This window comes from Brachycentrus maculatus, unplaced genomic scaffold, assembly GCF_059751285.1.
Source record: "Brachycentrus maculatus isolate JH-2025_06_01 unplaced genomic scaffold, ASM5975128v1 h1tg000153l, whole genome shotgun sequence".
NCBI classification, from domain to species: Eukaryota; Metazoa; Arthropoda; class Insecta; order Trichoptera; family Brachycentridae; genus Brachycentrus; species Brachycentrus maculatus.
The window spans coordinates 168471-189022 of NW_028280906.1; the positions used below are offsets into that span (position 1 = coordinate 168471).

A 20552-nucleotide genomic window follows, 5' to 3' on the forward strand; every position below is an offset into this window, starting at 1 on the left:
GTTTTTACACCACCAGATTTTAGGTTCTGATTGTTCTGATCGTGCCAAGTATTTTCTGTTTCTCCTTGTTCTGTTCTCCCGTTCACATTTGCCAAATATACATTCTTAGTCGTTCTCTCGTTATCCATTCGCTCCACATGTCCATACCACCTTTAAGATCTTTTCTTAATCTTTTCAATTATCCCTAGTTTAGCTTCGCATTTCTTTCTAATATCTTTATTTTTAATTCTGTCGTACAACAATTTAGACGAAATGAAAATATGATGAAATTTCTTCATAAAACTTATAATGAGTGAACAATTTGATTAAATAATTAATTTTACAAAAGCATATAAAGAATTGACAAATAGCCTTGGAGACAATATCAGCAGACTTAGGCGTGACATGGGCAGAAAAATAAATTTATTGATAAAAAAAATGTTATTTCGTTCGCCCATGTTGATCTTCTGGGAATAATCTGTCACTCACACACGCGCCAGCCTAAAGTTGTACATGTGTTAGACTTATTCAGTCTTTTTGTTAAGAGGTAAATACTAATTTCAATATCTTGATCCGCAGTATACACAATAAGTGAGTTCACTCTTTTTTTTATACTTCTTTTATTTGTAATTAAACTTTTGGACTACATTTTTTACTATTGTATTTTCATGTCACATTATTAATTTCTTTTAAATAATTTTAAACCATGCGGAAATCCTACATCTATATAAATAAAAATATAAATGTTTGTTCATCTTACATTTCCTGAAGTAATTCCCAGATTTCTTTGAAATTTGGACAAAATGATGCGTTTGAAGACACGCATGTTTTTATATACCTCTGACTCGCAAAATCATAATTTGTTTTCACATGTCATAGGTAAAATACATGTTTTTTTTAAGATAACAGCAACACACGCAATACTAAACGTCACTCATCGCGGACAGCCTGCTTCTTTACGGATGCTATTACTTTTGATGTTTTCGATTACATTGATGTTCATAAATTTTAAATTTTTTAATTTTATAAGTAAAATGAAATTGTCTTCTTTGTTGTCTTCCCCACCTAATGAGATATTCAATCTCTCATATTTCTTCGATCGCGCACAAGTTTTACATATTTTAATTTTGCTGCCAATCTTTATGTCAGGGTTTTTTTTATGCTGCACATTACTTTGTAATTAATACAAACTATTTCCTATTACCTCCGCTCATAAAATGGCTCTAGCTTTTTTTTCTTTGTAATGTCTATAACCTCTCTCTTTTTTATGTCTTGAAAAATGCTCATTTCAAACTCTCTCAATTCTAGATATTTTAAGCATTCTTCTTTTGCATCACATTTCAAATACTTCATTTTTCAATATGGTAGTTTGGGTAAGAGTCCAGATTTGGCACCCTTGAGAAGCACTGAAAAGATATGACATACGATTCTCATGCGCAGTTTGAGGTTAAAGTATCATTGATTAATATATATAATATTTTATAGATTTATATTTTTACCTCTTAAATAAATTATTATTTATGAATTATGAGTGATGACTCCTTATCGTTATTTGTTATTAAGGACACCTTTGATAACCCTAGAATTTTATCAATAAAATATATTCTAATTGTATGATAAAACGATATTAAATGTTGACCACTGCATGTCCTCTTTTAATCAACGAAACGGACTAGACATTGACATACTCTATGACAGCCTAACTTTTTCAAAGAAAATCTCAAACAATTTTTTGAATCTACAGTCAAACTCGGTTATAACGAGGATGAAGGGACAGACTGAATTTGCTCATTATAACCGTTCCTCGTTATATCCAAGAATAGGTTTTTTTTTACATACCTATCACGTGAAGTATGTTTTCTGGAATGGCCACATAACACAATGTGTCGCAATTGAAACAAAATTCATGCAGTTCACCCATTACAACACGTATCATATTTTTCCCTCAATCCAGTTTTCCTATAAAAATTGGAAAATCCTGTGCTGCTCGAGTACAAAACTATTGTAACAGCTTCATCCAAATTCGTACGATCACAGTCTCTTTTTTTTTTAATCCGTGATGTTCTTTTTAAATGCAGTTAAAAATACAATATTGACACTGAGAATGATGAAAAAAATTTATACACTTTCGCTTCTTATTCACTTAACATTTTTCGCGCCATGTTCAATTTCACAAATAATTTCCGCCTTTGCACAAATTAAGAGATACTTTTTATTATTAGTAGATATGTTGATAATTCGAAGGTTTGTTTTTACTGCCCTACTCTAGAATTCATCTGACATTCCCCATCTCGAAACGTTTATTATACAATGTCCACATAAGAAGCATAGAACATACAAAATATGGAAACTTAGTTATTTATTGTAATAAAGTAGGTCCTTACAGACACGACAAAGCTTGCAATTTGCAACATGCAATTTAAAGCCATACGCATGAAACCTTTTTTTATTGTCGGTGACAACACCAATTTAGTACTTAGAGTCATAACGTAATCCGATCCCGGCGGCATCGGTCTAATTACCCGGTATTGTATAATGTCGAAAATGTTTTAAAACATTCAAATATTTACAACATTTAAGAAAAGGTGAAAAGTTGCTTGTTATAACCATGAATAAATGTATGGAGAAAATCAGAAACCAAAATTTCAACGAATGTTTCCTCATAATATCCGAGACCTTGCTATAACTGTGCTCGTAATAACCGAGTTTGACTGTATATGAATTTTTAATTTTGTACCAAATTCATAATTTACTATCACTATAAGCATTTGTAATTAAGATTTTTACTAATATATTACTTTTGTCTACGTTGTGTATTAGTAAGCATGCTACCGTCGTAAGCTAACACGTGTTAGCTTGCTAGCGTGAACAAGCTTGTTAAAATGATATTTTCAATATCACCCTAAAGCATGGGACCTTGCCTTGATGAAATTATGAACAAGTTTACTTTAGTATATAGTATAGTTAGGTGCAGATGAAAATAGTGTAGGACGTATCTAAAAAAATAGTTTTTAAATGTATTTAATACTTACAAAAAATAAGAAACACATTATTTTTAGCTTTGTTAAGTAGCTTCCCCCTGAATGGAGTAGTTATGCTCATATGCTTGTAAATCTATGATATTTAAATTTTGATGTTGTTGCTAATTATGTCTTGTATGACTACTCTTATCATAGAACTGCCATTTCATCGTCCGAGTTAAAGAACACTGACGTGAACACTGATGAATGTAGTGCGACTAGTATTCATTTATCTTCTTTGGCATTGTTGATAAAGATTGAATTGTACTGATTCACAAATTACCAAATACCGAAAGAAAACTAAAATGTTACCTAGCAAATAAAAAAAAATAAAAAAAGGGATTTGTGACAACCTACGATTCTTTGTGTTAAGTATGATTTATTTAAGTTAGTGTCTTTTAACACACTCTCATTATCATCCATTGTTTACTTTATGTAATACATATCACTTTTATAAACACTTATTCGAGACTATTGGTTTTGGAAAATCATTCCATCATTAAAATAAAATTATTTTGATTTGACATTTGCATAAAAATAATTTTTTTAAATTGGAGTCTTTTGTTTACAGGTACATGATATCTTCATCAAAAGTAAACAAGCACACCGATGGAACCATCCTGTTCGGGGTTGAGCTATGTGGGGGATATCAGCGACGATTCCATGACAGCCATCGAGAGAGCGATAGAGGAAGGAGGGAATGATATGGACATGCTGAATATGGAGCAGATGGAGAGGCAAGACTTGGAAGAGGAGAACCGACTGACAAGCCAGTGCAACGGAGTGATAGTGGACGCACGGCGCCTTAATTTATCTTCAGCCTTAGCTCATTCCTCCAGCTCCGATGTAGTTCTTCCCTGCACCTCGGATTCCTCACCTAGCCTTATTTTTAATTCTGAGCTAAACTGTAGAGAAAGGTTCATCCCTATTCCGGGTACCAGTTGTAGTACAGACGATGTGACTACGCCAGTCAACTGTTGTCAGAGTACACATCCTATCTTCAAACTGAATGTCACACCTCCGCGTCCTTCTAGACCCTATCTCATTCCAAAATACAAGCTTTACGACGATGAAAATAGTTCTCCGTCACATGATATTAAGGACTTAGATCTAATGTACGATTCAAACGATATAAAATCTCCTCTGAACATCTCCAAAGATTATGATTCAAACAACGTAGAAGAGTCTTACAGCAATTCAGCGTGCAACTCTTCCATGCCTGAAAAGGGAATGCTGTTTGAGTTATCAGACAAGTTATCCAACGGTTTATCTGATTCGAGACAGGAATCTGCCTCCGTTTCGGGGAACAACAGCACTGATGCTCCTCACCAACACCCGGTAAGGCATTTCAATAACTTAGAAATGTAAGCATATATTGTATTGAAGTAACTTCTTTTACTATCGTTAATTCTCAACACTATTTACAGGGAACTCTATATTCTGATTACGAAGATGCCGATTCAGTTGAAGGGGAAGATGAAGACATCGTTTGTACTTGCATATCCAACTATGAATCGGTAAGTTCACTATGCAAAACTTCTCATATATTGCAAATATATATATACATATGTAGCCGATTATGCATTGTCCCTCACAGCCCTCATCATTTTCAATATGCACCAACATCCGCAGTGTATTCTTTACTTCCAACCATATTGATACTTCTTTCTTCGTTCTATTTATGCGATGCTCAACTTAAGATTTTCCATGATAATAACTGCTAGATAAAATTAGTTTCCTACTGCTTTAATTCTTGACCTCATTCTAGATTTATAATAGAAGATGATACATGATTATATTATCATGCAATGAAAGTGTGTACAGTAGCAATATGCTTGTAAACAGCCATAAATGTGACCTATTGATACACTGCAATTAAATAACTATGATATTATCATGACCTGTTCATATAAACCGTACATATTGCTGCTGTACTTTGTAATTCTAACCCTTGAATATAGATAAGCACATCTACCATTTAGCACACTGTGCAGTTTGATATTATTCTAATATGTGATGATTTCTTATTTCGTTCTCATACAGGAGAAAATGACCGAGTGCATTTTTTACAAAAACTTGATTATTGACTATTTGACATCAGTTTAATGTTGCCCTGGAAAAAAACCCAAAGCGATCTTAAACTTGAAGTATAATATATTGATTTCATTAATTGATTAGGCAGTCACTTTGTGGTAAAATCTATCCATTTTAAATGAATTTCTTAAAATCTACTGTGACACGTGTTTTGATGCATTCTGCATCATTAATACGGTGTTTGAAAATGATGCGAAATGCATCAAAACACGTGTCACAGTAGATTTTAAGAAATAGTGGTATTTACTAAGTAAAACATTAATTAAAAATAATATATTGACTTGTCAACAATGACTAACTGCAATGTTTATTTTCTTGCCAAGGAAAATTGATCATGTGACATTTGGACGTATTTCCTTTCATAACAATTTTCAACATCATGATGTTCTGTATAAAACATTTGACATTTAAATTTTTCTCTCCAAACAAAGTGACTAAATTAATTCGAAGTAAATGACCAGTAGAGGTAAGATATTGGTGGAAATGTGTAAAATCAAGAAAGAGTAATCCATATAATGCATATGGATTATTTTTTAACAATATGTTAGATCTTAAATCACTTGCCAATAACGTGATGAAAAACCGAATAAACAATGAAGAAAATGAAAACGTTTCATGGCTACAAATTAAATGCTTGTGATATGAGTAAACTAGACCAGGAAAAATTATCTATAAGTATTCGTAAAATGAAGATTTTAAAATTCTGTCAGTATTTGGACGAGGATTTCCAGTAATTTTTCCTCCATTAAATTGTTTATACAAAGAAGAACTAAGAAAAAGAAGAAAGATTTGCTAAAACTGTGTGATACTGGAGCAATTCCGCTGGAATATCATGGGTGGTACAGATCACTTTCTGTCAATATAAAGAAGACAGAGCACCAGAACAAAACTTAGATTCTGAATCTGAGCCAGAATTTCTTTATTTTTTATCCATCTTTTTTATTTTTGTTTTATATTTAATAAAAAAAATTATGTCATTTACCTAGTTTTAAATTAAAAAAAAGTTTCATTCTTAATGTAAATTAAAAAAATAAAATGCTTTGAATTAAAATTTTGTACCTGTCTCAAATTTTTCCAATCTCTTTCTAAGAATCAAAATGATTATCTGCATTTTTTCCTTGTTAAATGTGTGGAAAAAGTGACCAACTGCTTTAAGTATTTTTAAAAATATTGGGATAAAAAAATTCTAAATATTATTTCCTCATTTCAATATTAATAAACATTTCTCTTCACACAAAAGTAATCACAATCGTGAATACACTATTTCTTTGTTTTTAATTGATGAAGAAAGTGTAAAAACGGTGAAATGGCCCTCCTGAACATTTTACGTTTTCTTAGTCACTTTCTCCTGTACGACTACAATTTGTTTTTTATTTTTATGGACTATTTTTCCATGTTTTCTTAATCTCAATGACAGTTTTGTAGAGATATAAACATGCTTTTTAATAGACTTCATATTTTCAGATTCAAGTAATTCTATTCAATTAAAGGAATCAAATATAACTATGTAAGAAAATATATGTAGGTTTTCAATTATTATTTGAAAAAAAAAAATAATGGGCTTTCCGATGCGGATAGTATTTTTTACATTTATTACAGTGTGCAGAGTACTTGTTGAACTTGTGGGTACATACCGCTGCGGCCTGAATGAACATGGAAAAAGAAGAACCTTTATTTATCCTTATCCTGTCTTTTTTCAAATCAAATTTCATTTCAAGTTGTTATATCTCCGTATCAGGAGGTGGAAGAAAGCGGAGAAGAAAAGACATTAGGTGAAGAAGATATTTCCGGCGTTAATGCATCAGATGGTGAAAGTCAATATCATTCAGCAGATGAAACAAGACTCTTCGTAAGGAAATTTTTTTGAATAACTAATAATAACACTGAAACTTTTACTCAAAATTTCCCCCTAAATAATGTTTGCACACGAAGGACAGCTAGTATTTGCGCACCTAAATTGTGCAGCAAATATTTTTTACTTAATAATAATGTTGAATCCATTAAATTTACCTTATTTTGAAACAACATTCAAAAATAAAATGACACTTCCCGCATTTTTGCAAATGCAAAATGCTGTCAACTGATCTTTAACATGTCTCTTTAGACATGACAAACCGTCTTGATAGTAGTAATAAATACAGCCTTATTTTAGTTCTACAGTCTAGTTTACAGTCCATCTTCTGTTGAGTTTTCTGTTTTATAGTGGTAATATATATTTCTTTTGTTTGTTTATTAATAAGATTGTTTTTTTTCAGAGGAAGCGTAAAGTCAACAGTCCTTCCAGCTCTACACTTACTAAAAAGTTATGTAATGATTTAGCCGATCTGAAAAACATTCTCCCAGACAATCCTCCCGACATTCGAAATTGGTTGGCAAGGTATGAATTACAATTTTTAAATAATGTATCATCATTATTTTTATTATGCCTAAATTTATCAGTAATAATATAATTGGATGTGTTTTTTAGGTTCAGTTCCTGGTCAGGTTCCGAGAGAATTCAGGCTATTGATTTACTGATCAAACGTTGTGCAGCTGATCAAGTTCGCCATATGATGCAAGCTATAGAACCCCTTTTCCAGAGAGATTTCATTTGCTTGCTGCCCAAAGAAGTTGCACTCACAGTGCTGGGATTCCTCGAGCCCGATGACCTGTTGCGGGCTGCCCAGACCTGCCGATATTGGAGGTATGTTCCATGCCCGCACTAGCTTGTGTAACTTCTACTTCTCTTCGATGGTGCACTGCATCGTGTCATCTCAATTGTTACTTACATGAAGGCAAGAAACCCAGGACCTCCAGCTTAACACGTTAACCATTACACCACAGAGGCAATGTAACTTAGACACTACTTATGTGTATGAATCTTGAGACGAATTAAATTTGAATCCAGAAAAAATTCCTACACCACGAAAAATGTTGAATTAAGGTTTTAATATATTTATTCTATACATATTTTACAATGCAGTGGAAAGTAATCATGTATGTATTAAGTTGACTCTTGTAAATCGAATTGGTGAATAGAGAATTCCTACTTTTCAATTTGGCCTAGTGTTGAACATCTTAGATCTAGAAATAATTCTATTTTGGGAATTGGATAGTATTTTCATTTATTGTTATTGAATGCATCTTTACCTTCACTTGATGTGTATCTATTAATTGTCTCGATATCTATTTTGTCATATAAATTTGTTTTGCCAAATATATTTTTCAACATACATGTAACGGACCAGCTGAGCACACACCCCTAAAATGGACCATATTTATGGATTGAGTAAAGTATATGTATTAAATTAAATATATGTAAGCGTGTCATAGGGAAATCGACCAATCGCACCAACATCCTCTCGCAACGGCAATCAAATATAGAATGCGCTAGGCGCGGCGCGCGCGGCGTCTTATACGTGGTGCGTAAGACCGTATTTGCGTTGTGAGCGGGGAAATCGGTCGAGCGCAACGACTTCTCGCCATGACCACCGAATCCCGAATGCGCTAGGCTCGGCGTGCGCGGCCTTTTTTACGTAGTATTTACGTGTTTAAGACCGTATTTACGTTGCGGGCGGCCGGCCTGGCGCAGGTTAGGGTAAGGGGAGAAGATTTCTGTCGCTCGGTCGATTTCGACGGACCGCGCTGTATATGAACGAATAAATATCTGTGCCATTTTATGAATAAAGCATTCCACTCACACCGAGCTCTGCGTTTCATTTTGATCCTCACCGACCCTGCGCTACTACTTCGATTTCGGAATCTTCTGGGACTTGACCATCGCTACACCCACTGGACTACGAATCGATTACACGGACCTACAGCTCATAACTTTCGGGATTTACGACCCCGAGAGCGACGGAGCGGAGAAATCACATCCACACCTATACACAGTCTAGCGGTGTGTTGGACGGACGCTGTCTGTGCGACACATTGTTTGGTCCTTTGAGCCGGATTGTGATCATCACCTGCTGCCTACCTTGAGCTCAACATTGTTTGGTCCTTCGAGCCGGATGGTGATCTTCGCCTGCTGCCTACCTTGAGCTCAACATTGTTTGGTCCTTCGAACCGGATAGTGATCTTCGCCTGCTGCCTACCTTGAGCTCAACATTGTTTGGTCCTTCGAGCCGGATAGTGATCTTCACCTGCTGCCTACCTTGAGCTTAAAATGCCCACTTCACTACGCTCTGGGAAGAATTTGGAGGAGCAAAGCAGAACTTCGGATGTGGAATCCGATTCAGACCCCGACGCCACGCTTCAGGAGAAGTCGCCATCGCAGACCGCTACGGATGAGACGGTCAAGAACCTGCGGATGGAGAGGCGCCGGGAGAGACTGATATACGAGAAGCGCATCAGTGAGCTGGTGGCGCTTTTGGAGCAACGAGAGAAGCCCGCCACATCGCAGCCGGGAGCCGCACTACTTGGAGCGCGGGTCGCCCCGGTGACAGCGGACACAGAGGTGGCTTCAAAGAGCGCATGCCGAAAACAGGGTGCGCAGAAGAAAGATAAGCCCGCCACATCGCAGCCGGGAGCCGCGCTACTAGGAGCACGGGTCGCCCCGGTGACAGCGGACACGGAGGCATACCGGGCCCAGGGTGCGCAGAGATTGGATGCGGTGCGCTCCGTGGAGGAGGCCCCCTTCGCCACACAGGACGCGGCGAGAGAGGAGGCCACATCGCGCCGCAACACGGAGAGATGGGTCGAGGAGCATACCACCGCCGAACCGGTGGATCGACTGACACTAGCGCTCGAGGCCTTACTGGCTAGGCAAGGGGAGAGGGCGATGATGCAGGACGAGGACACACGTATCGGGGCCATGCTAGCGCGGCAGGGGAATGCGAGGGATCTGCAGGAGTTCAGCGGTAGCCCCATGCAGTGGCCGGCCTTCAGCGACCAATTCTGGGAGTCGACGGAGCTGTGCCGCCTTTCGCAACCGGAGAACCTGCTGAGGCTGAGGAAAGCGCTGAAGGGACCCGCCCGGGCACTAGTGGAGGGACTGCTGGTGGACTCCAAAGATGTCCACAAGATAATGAGCACTCTCCAGACGCATCACGACCGCCCGGACGTAATACTCAGCACCCAGCTCGAGAAGCTGAGAAGATCAACGCGACTCACAAACGACTCCACTATGGATGAGCTAGTGGAATTCGCTGTTGCCGTGAGAAATATGTGTCTCACATTGGAAAGGAGGCGGAGAGAAGACTTGAATTCGGACGAGCTCCTAAATGAGATGGTGCTTCGCCTGCCGTCTCTCACGCGACAACTATGGGTGATGTCGCGAAATGGAGCCGGGAAAGCGACGGTTCGGGACCTCGCAGACTGGCTCATGGTGTTCGCAGACAATGCGAAAGACGCCAGCGCCCTTGAGAAGATGAAATTACCGGCGCGTGGTAAGGAGACGGTGTTTGCGACGACAGATTCGCGACCGAGCTCCGAAGTGAAATGTGTTAAGTGCGGTCGCAACCACAAAATAGCGATGTGCGCCGAGTTCGCCAAATTGGCAATGGTGGCGAGAAGGGACCTGGCTAGAAGCAAAAAGCTGTGTTACCGGTGCCTTAATCCGGGGCACCAGTCAAACCAGTGCCGGAACACGAGCAAGTGTAACGTGGGAGGGTGCACGGCGACCCACCACAGACTATTGCACGACGAGGCGCGAGTGAATAACGCCACCGATGGCAGCGAAACCGCGATTGTGCCTGACGACGGACAATTTGTGGGAGTGATGAGTGCAGGAGCAGGACAAGTGCTACTGAAAATAATGCAAGTGGAGATAAGTGGACCCCTCGGTCGAGTCAAAGTGAACGCGATGTTAGACGAAGGGTCAACTATCACGTTGATTGACGACGAAGTCGCAAAGAAAGTGGGAGCCCGCGGACGCAGTGACGTGATCTCGATCCGCGGAATAAGAAGTAGCAGTGAAACACTGAATACGCGTCGAGTACAACTGGACGTGAAAGGGAGCAGTAATACCCCGTACCGAATTACAGCGAATACGGTACGGAAATTGAATCTCCCGCTTGCGCCGTGTGCGCAGAGTGGAACCGCCCGCGGTTCAGTTACAGTCAAGCCGCAGATGATTATCGGGCAGGACAACGCCAGCATAATAGTGTCGCGGGAAGTGAAGACGAACAACGAAGAGGTTCGTTCAAAGACATTGCTGGGATGGGTAACTCACGGAAGAGTCAACGTGGATCCGACGCGAATCGACTCAACATTCGCGATCACGGGTGAGGAAGAGCGTTTTGCCGACGGAAATCGCGAGTGCGACAGGCCCATAGTGTCGAATATGGCCGCCAACAGAGATCGCGAGTGCAACGAGGTCGTAGCTCCAACTTCGGACCCGGAGAGAATGCGCGAGTGTGAAAGGCCGCAGACATGCTGCAGACGGGGGTCTGGAGGGCTCACATCAGTACTGAACTGACGAAGAGCTCCCTGGATGGTCCCGGTGCAGGCCGTGTACCTAAGGATGGTGGCTGCCAGGAAACTGGACAGCCGGCATCCACAGCCCGAGTTAGCTGGGCTACTGCACTGATGGAGGGCAGCAGTACCCATCAGAACTGGAAGCGAGCGGAGGCAATGGATGCCAGAACGGTTGCCCAACAGATTACTCTAGGCGCAGCTGCAACAGCCTCAACGACTGGAGTACTGCGGTGCAGAAGGCAACGGGAAACCACTGCACTACTTTCCCAAGACAACCCAATGAAAGTAAGCAAACAAATAGGAAGGCCGTCGAGCGATCCGGTTGACACCCGGCGCCTCTGGGGGTCCGGGCCCCAAGGTGGGAAATCGGTGACCGGGCACATCGGTGTGACGCACCAGGCACCATGTGGGAAATGTGCGACTGGTGAAGCCAATTCCAATACAAGAATATCCGTGCGTAATACACACAGAGTTGGCACCTGGAATGTCAGAGGATTACGCCTGCCAGGAAAGACGGATATTCTAGAAAAAGAAATGACCAACCATAACATACACATATTAGGAGTCTCAGAAACACATTGGACCGAAAGTGGACACTTAACAACAGCAAACGGTAATACAATATACTTCTCAGGCAATGCAAATGCAACATTTAGTGGGGTAGCGGTAATTTTAACATCTCAGTTAAGTAAGTCTGTCATTGGATATAACCCCATTAATGACAGAATGATCCACATCAAACTGAACACTCAACCCTGCAAAATGAATATTGTACAAGTGTATGCACCGACTGCCGATGCTCCAGATGAAGTTATTGATCTTTTCTATTCTGCTCTCAAAGAAACGCTGGCTCAAATACCCAATAAAGAAATAACAATGGTTATTGGTGATCTCAATGCAAAAGCTGGATCAAACAGTTACCTCGAAGGTGCAGTTGGCCATTATGGAATTGGCACCCAAAATGATAGAGGTGAACGTTTGATCCAATTTGCTATTGAAGAAAAAATGACAATCATGAATACTTGGTTTAAACAGCACATCAGACGCCTATACACATGGATATCACCGGGTGATAGATGTCGCAACCAGATTGATTACATCATGATAAATAGCCGCTGGAGGTCATCGGTAAGTAATGTTAAAACTTATCCTGGTGCAGATTGCGGCTCTGATCATAATCTGCTGATTGCACAAATCAGAGCCAAGTTCAAAATTATAAAAAGGGATAAGTTTAAAACTTTAAACCTCAATGAGCCAGCAATTAAATGTTTTGGCACAGATATCAGGAAACAAGACGCTGATTTCAACGTAAACTCCTCTGAAAATGTCGAACAGCGTTGGAACAGTCTCAAAGAGAAAATTGTCAAGACTGCAATGAAATATCAGGAGCCGAGAAATGAAAAGAGGAAATCTTGGATATCAGACCCCACATGGGATATGATATCAAAGCGAAAAGCGATGAGAGTAAAAGGAACCTCATCTGCAGAAGCGAAACAAGAATACTCTAGGCTCAATAAAGATATACAAAGACATTGCCGACGAGACAAAAATAAACAAATTTCGGATATCTGTGCTGAGATAGAAGATAAAGCGAATAGCGTCACTACAAAGGATCTTTTCCAAAAGGTTAAACTCTTAACCCGTGCCTTCAAACCTCAGACATGGGCAATAGAGGACCAAAATGGAAGCGTTCTGACGGACATTGGCAGCGTCTTGGAGAGATGGCGAGGTTACTGCTCCGGACTATATGCCGAGACCTCAACAGCAGGAAGTCCTTCCTTTGAGAATCAAACCATGGAACCCGACATTTTGGAAGAAGAGATTCGAAATGCACTGAAAAAACTAAAATGCAACAAGTCCCCCGGCAATGACTGCATACAGGCCGAGCTTCTAAAAGAACTAGGGGATAAGGGCATAAAAACAGTGCTGGATCTCTGCAACCTCATATGGAGAACGGGAACATGGCCTCAGGAATGGGCTGAATCTGTTTTCATTCCTCTTCACAAAAAAGGTTCATCCAAAAAGTGTGAAAACTATAGGACAATAGCACTTATCTCTCACACCAGCAAGATAATGCTATATGTTCTAAAAGCACGATTACACAGTTACATTGGATGGCAAATACCAAAGGAACAAGCTGGTTTTGTGAAAGGAAGAGGAACAAGAGAGCAGATCCTCAACATCCGCCAAGTGATCGAAAAAAGCCGAGAGTTCCTGACGCCAACAGTTTTATGCTTTATCGATTACAAAAAAGCTTTCGACTGCGTGAAGTGGGAACATCTGTGGAAAGTACTCATGGAGATGGGAGTCCCATCCCATTTGATAAAACTCATCCATGGACTTTATGCCCAAAGTAAGGCAATCGTAAGAATCAATGGCATAAACACTGCAAGCTTCCCCACTGAGAAAGGTGTAAGACAGGGATGCATACTCTCCCCTGACCTGTTTAACATCTATGGGGAATACATCATGCGCAGGGCTCTCTACAAATGGAATGGAGGAGTGTCCATTGGTGGCATAAAGCTGTCCAATATACGATATGCGGACGACACAACACTTTTGGCCAAAGACCCAAAAGAGATGGTAGATCTCCTTAAACGAGTAGAGATTGAGAGCAAGGCACTGGGACTAGAGATTAACCAAAGCAAGACCAAGATCATGATCATAGATCGATCTAAGAAGTTTGGTGATCTCGGGAACTCACTCGAAGGTTTAGAGATAATAAACGAGTTCCAGTTCCTTGGATCTCAAATCAGCAATGAAGGAACTTGTGAAGGAGAGATTAGACGTCGTATCGCCATCGCCAAAAGTGCCATGTCTAAGCTAGACAAAATCTGGAAAGACCGGGGTGTGAGTAACAACACCAAGATGAAGCTTGTCAGGAGCTTGGTCCACTCCATTTTTCTCTATGCTGCTGAAACATGGACTATAAAAGCAGCAGAAAGGAGAAAAATTGATGCCTTCGAAATGTGGTGTTGGAGGCGCATGCTCCGAATTCCATGGACAGCTAGACGCACCAATGAGTCCATTCGCCAGGAACTACGCTTGGATGGCTTGTCTCTGGCCAATATCTGTACCCGACGGATTCTCCAGTTCTTTGGACACGTTGCGCGTGGCAACGAGGATAGCCTGGAACGACTAGTTGTGATCGGTAGCCTGGAGGGAAAGAGAGGGAGAGGAAGATCCCCCACACGATGGACCGATCAAATTAAGGCAGCAGCAGGCACCTCAGTGGTTGGAGCGCTACGTGCAGCGCAGTCAAGGGATAACTGGAGAAGAGTCATTGCTTCTGCAAGGGTCACAACCCTCAGCAATGAGGATTAAGACGGAGAAGAATGCTGCAGAGACCTGGCAAACCCAGTGAAATCTAAATTTAAAGTAGATTCGCTGGGAGTGACAAGCGCGATGCGCACAGACAGACGTCTAACGCACGCATACACCATGGAGGAGGATAGCCCAGCAGCTGGCAGACAAATTTTGGCGACGCTGGCTAGGCGAGTTCCTCCCAACAATAACACAAAGGCGGAAGTGACTCGAGCGGATGGAGCCACTACAGGTCAGAGACATTGTCGTCATCGCCGATCCAGCCTCACCACGCAACCACTGGCCCAAAGGAAGGATCATAGAAACGCGCCTTGCAGCAGATGGCCAGGTGCGGACGGCGCGAGTCTCCACGGCAACAGGGGAGTCTGTGCGCCCCGCAATACGACTCATCCCCTTGCTGCGGAGCGAACCCCCAGCTGATCCTGCAGAAGAAGAGGATGCCCCGACGACTTCGCGACGCGGCATCGGGGGGAGTGTAACGGACCAGCTGAGCACACACCCCTAAAATGGACCATATTTATGGATTGAGTAAAGTATATGTATTAAATTAAATATATGTAAGCGTGTCATAGGGAAATCGACCAAGCGCACCAACATCCTCTCGCAACGGCAATCAAATATAGAATGCGCTAGGCGCGGCGCGCGCGGCGTCTTATACGTGGTGCGTAAGACCGTATTTACGTTGTGAGCGGGGAAATCGGTCGAGCGCAACGACTTCTCGCCATGACCACCGAATCCCGAATGCGCTAGGCTCGGCGTGCGCGGCCTTTTTTACGTAGTATTTACGTGTTTAAGACCGTATTTACGTTGCGGGCGGCCGGCCTGGCGCAGGTTAGGGTAAGGGGAGAAGATTTCTGTCGCTCGGTCGATTTCGACGGACCGCGCTGTATATGAACGAATAAATATCTGTGCCATTTTATGAATAAAGCATTCCACTCACACCGAGCTCTGCGTTTCATTTTGATCCTCACCGACCCTGCGCTACTACTTCGATTTCGGAATCTTCTGGGACTTGACCATCGCTACACCCACTGGACTACGAATCGATTACACGGACCTACAGCTCATAACTTTCGGGATTTACGACCCCGAGAGCGACGGAGCGGAGAAATCACATCCACACCTATACACAGTCTAGCGGTGTGTTGGACGGACGCTGTCTGTGCGACACAATACAGTAGAATCCCAAACCCCAGATATCCAAACAAGATTTTAAAGAAAAACATTTGTAGGAAAACAATTTTTTTAAATACGCAGACTGCATAACATTATTATACATAACCTAATTTTGTTAAAAAAAAAGTATACAGTACTGTACGTGTATTGCTTCTCAAGTACTGTAATATTAGATTGAAAAGTAAAAAGTTAATTGATTGAAATGTAAAAGATGCGTACAACATAACTACTGTAGTGTAAAGTACTATGTATGTATGTACTGTATTACAAATTTCTCGGCTAATCTGAACTTTTCCAAATCCCAACAGGCCACAGCCCCAATTAGTTTGGATTTCCAGGGTCCTACTGTACTCTATATTTCAGTTATGGTTTTATTGAATTCGACCCGAAAATTAGGTTGAGGGACAAGTGGTTTAATAAACACATTATTTAGACTTAACATGAACTCTATTTACCCAATTAGAAGGATCACAATGATAAAATAAAACTGTTTCAGATATTATAGCTTATAAAAGCGAATCTTGTTTATTTCTTGCTACACCTCACAAGTTCTCCTAACACTTATCCGCACCCAATGGTGCATGGGGTATTACATTGTACAGAAGCAGTGTTATCTTGATCATTAAATACACGAAGGGAAGGTCATCAGCCTTCCACTTTAGTTACCAGTCCAGGGTCATTAAATAAATATTAGGCTGAAACACCTCTAATATTTATTTTGACCCTCTTGGGAATTCAACCCGGGACCTCCAGCATGGTAGCCTAGCGGGATAACCACTACACTATGGAAGGCGGACTGACGACTACTTTGGTTAAATAGACTGGACTGTTTTTTTACTGCGCAGGTTTCTTGCGGATGACAATCTACTGTGGAAGGAACAGTGCAGGCGTATTGGGATAGTGACGCTTCGTAGACGAACTCGTTCAATGCCGTCAGCGGCGAGCCCGTGGAAGTCCGCGTACATGCGGCAGAGAATCACCGAGTCCAACTGGCAGAACAAGCCCATCAGGACCACCAAGATCCTTAAAGGTCACGATGACCATGTGATAACTTGCCTGCAGTTTTACGGAAACAAAATACTCAGTGGTTCTGATGACACTACCCTCAAAGTCTGGTCTGCAATCACTGGAAGAGTAAGATTATTTGCATCTTTATTATTGATTATCCCTGTATAACCGATCATTTTGACGTCGACTATTGATTTTAAACCAAGAAATTAAATGATAATGTCAAAGTTAATAATAAACTATGACAGCCTGTAACGTGTTGAAATGCATTTTTGTCCATCAATTAAAGAATAATACTTCCACTTGAATTCATTACTACAATTTTTTCCTTAAAAAGAAATGGAAAACCCTTTACTACTGCTTAAGTATTTAATTATATTTTACTTTAAATATTAATTTAAATTTAGCATAGTTACTCAACTAGATTCACATCTACTGATGGATTAATAGTACCATCATTTAATAACAAGTATGGATTAAGAACGTTAGAGTATGTTATATCCTCTGTGTTAAATATCCCCAGGTTAAGTATAAAATTGTGCGGTTAGCAAAATACGCTTATTTTAGGACTTAACTATGTTTTTTTTCTCAAGTGACATAAAAAGTCATTACACAGTGGGAAATTCCATTTATACTGAGCGAAATTTGTCATGCAACTGTTTTTGGTATGTTGCAGTGCCTTAGGACGCTAGTTGGTCACACGGGAGGAGTGTGGTCCTCGCAGATGGTGGGGCGCACTGTGATCAGCGGGTCCACTGACCGTACGTTGCGCGTGTGGGATGCCACCACAGGCGCCTGCTTGCGCACGCTCACCGGCCACACCTCTACTGTGCGCTGCATGCATCTCTACAATGACAGGTCTGAACACACCGCCAAATTTGACTTGCTGCTCCAAATGCTTTATAATGCCCTAGACTAGGGATGGGGAACCTTTTTGTCTCTAAAGGCCTTAAAAAAAATATTTTTAAATATTCAGATTAATTTTTCACAAGTCAAAAGGCTGTATCAGAGTAGCCAAGAGGCTACAGGTTCTCCACCCTTTCCCTAGACTCTAGGACTAGAGCCTCGCTAATCCAACCCTCATTCCATCCAATGGATCCTGTAGTCTTAAGTGTCAAACAAAAGTCATTGGTTGATTCTGTTCTAAATTATTACTTTAATTTTTTTAAATTCATTACTTATTCTTGCAGTATTGGTTGACAATTTGCTCGATATTAATGTATGGTTGAATTTCCATATAGCAAATAATCTATTTAGTGAAATTCTCACTATATTTTTATTGGACTTGGGATATAAAGGGTATTTTTCGCTTGTTGTATTACAAACACTGATTTCTATTTTACCAACTTTTTCTTTTCTGAGATGTGTCATTCTTTGTACCAATTATCAGCAGTGTATTATTATCTAAGAAATTCCTGATTTCCAGTTGTATAACAATAGATCTTTCATACACACTTTGATTGTTAGTATGTATTGAGTTTAGTTTAAAAAATGTGAAAATCAAAAAATTTATGCATGGGATCCAGAAAATATCTTAAAAATGTTTTCTTAATAAACATGTATTTACCGATTGTGTAGTACGGAAGTTTGACTGTATTTTTATTTATTGTAACCTGATGACTAAGTAATAAGTAAATTTTACATTGAAAGTCCGTTATTTTGAAATTCACTAAAAATAAAATGCTTTTATTGTATTTCAACGTCCCCTTTTTACAGTTTTATTTTATTAAATTTTTGTCGCTTTGTGTAATTCATCTCTGAAATCGAGGAAGGGAAATTTGCTCATACGTGGAGAAGTTGCAGAAAGGTTGTGAATGCTGAAATCATATTTTATATAAAGGCATCTTCTTTTACACAGTGCTTTTACTCCATAAAGACCATCTTATCAGAAAATATTGATCGCATACTATACAAATACAAACATATACTTCATAGGCTCATTATAATATTATATTTGCCTCATTTGCACCGAATAAGATTAATAACATACATATAATGATACCAAAATTAAGAATTTCTTTTGCAATTCATAATTATTTAAACTTTGAAAACAAACCAAAAAACAACAAACAGTAAATTGTTACTTTATATAGACAGTCGAACTCGATTATAACGAGGATGAAAGGACCGACTGAATTTGCTCGTTATAACCGTTCCTCGTTATATCCGAGAATAGGTTTTTTTTTAAAACATACCTATCACATGAGTGTGTTATCTGGAATGATCACATAACACAATATGTCGCAATTGAAACAAAATTCATACAATTCACACATGTCATATTTTTCTGTCAATCCAGTATTCTTGTGAAAATTGGAAAATCCTGTGCTGCTGAGTACAAAACGATTGTACGATAACAGTTTCTATTTTTTTTCGAGTCCGTGATGTTCTTTTTGAATGCATATAAAAATACGATATTGACACTGAGAATGATAAAATCTTTTTATACACTATCTTCTTATTTACTTAACATTTTTCGCACCATGTTCTATTTCTCGAATAATTTCCGCCTTTTCATGAATTGAGAGACACTTTATTATTAGTAGATATGTTGATAATTCGAGGGTTTGTTTTTACTGGATCCGACATTCCCCATCTCGTAATGTTTATTATACAATGTCCATAGTAAAATATTTACAACATTTAAAAAAAGGCGATCTCTTTTTGCTCGCTACAGCCGAGAAGTTGCTCGTTATAACCGTGAATAAATGTATGGGGAAAACCAGAAACCAAAATTTCAACAGATGTTTCCTCGTTATATCCGAGATCTCGCTATAACCGTGCTCGTAATAACCGAGTTTTACTGTATTTGATTCTTCACTTGTTTAACACAGATTATTTGTTTGGGCATTCAATTGTGATTTTGAAGTATAATATTAATAACTAATGATTAAACTTTTCTGGCGAAATTTCTAAAATTAAAATAAATTTAAAAAATATGTACTTGATGCTACAATAAAAATGTCACCTATGGCTAAAGAAACATTCTGTTGATAGATTGTTTTTGTTCAAGCGCACATTTAATTGTGATGTGCTATATTGCAGAATCCAGGTCTTATAACATTTTCAGCGGAGTATCGGATCTAAAATATTTTTATTTGAGATTTGAAAAACGTTTCTTGTAGATGGTACATCTTCCTACACATCTGAACAAATCAAATAATAAAAGTAAAGTTGAATACATGTAACTTTATTTCTAAATTTATCCATTTTTAAATTACTTTATTTGTTGTGTCCACATGAAAATATGTGTTCTCATGACGTAATTTATATAGTTGTCTCGTTCATGCAACATAAGTTTGGTTTTCAGTTGTAAGCATTTGAATGTAAATAATAGAAAAATATATTTGTCACTCCTTTTGAGTTTTGAGATTTTCGCGAGGAATTTTTGTGTTTTGTCCACTGCACTATTCATATAATCCGTGTACTATTCATATAGCATCATCTGTTCACCAAATGGTTCCAGGAGAAAACTGTTTCCATCGAAAGAAATGGTGACTTGGATTAATATTTATTTTTTACAAAAAACTTTTACGAAAAGTAAATTTTGGG

General features: G+C 39.4%; 2 protein-coding genes across 2 annotated transcripts in view; both read left to right on the forward strand.

The window, feature by feature from the left end:
• The window catches only part of ago (F-box and WD-40 domain protein 7), a 31549-nt gene that overhangs the window by 3565 nt on the left and 7432 nt on the right, over positions 1–20552 (forward strand). Inside the window, exons 2-8 of the mRNA XM_088261326.1 lie at positions 3571–4337; positions 4427–4516; positions 6832–6942; positions 7349–7470; positions 7561–7776; positions 16838–17126; positions 17677–17858. Coding sequence (XP_088117452.1) covers positions 3609–4337; positions 4427–4516; positions 6832–6942; positions 7349–7470; positions 7561–7776; positions 16838–17126; positions 17677–17858 — 1739 coding nt within the window. The 5' untranslated portion in view covers positions 3571–3608. The remainder of the gene's footprint in view (positions 1–3570; positions 4338–4426; positions 4517–6831; positions 6943–7348; positions 7471–7560; positions 7777–16837; positions 17127–17676; positions 17859–20552) is intronic.
• Positions 9241–11623, forward strand: LOC148308647 (uncharacterized). Its single transcript, XM_088261297.1, has one exon. It carries the CDS (start codon positions 9241–9243, stop codon positions 11491–11493), a length of 2253 nt encoding a protein of 750 aa, XP_088117423.1. The 3' UTR covers positions 11494–11623.

Excerpts from the sequence above, each read along its gene's own strand:
- LOC148308647 (XM_088261297.1), top strand. The coding sequence starts at position 9,241 with ATGCCCACTTCACTACGCTCTGGGAAGAATTTGGAGGAGCAAAGCAGA.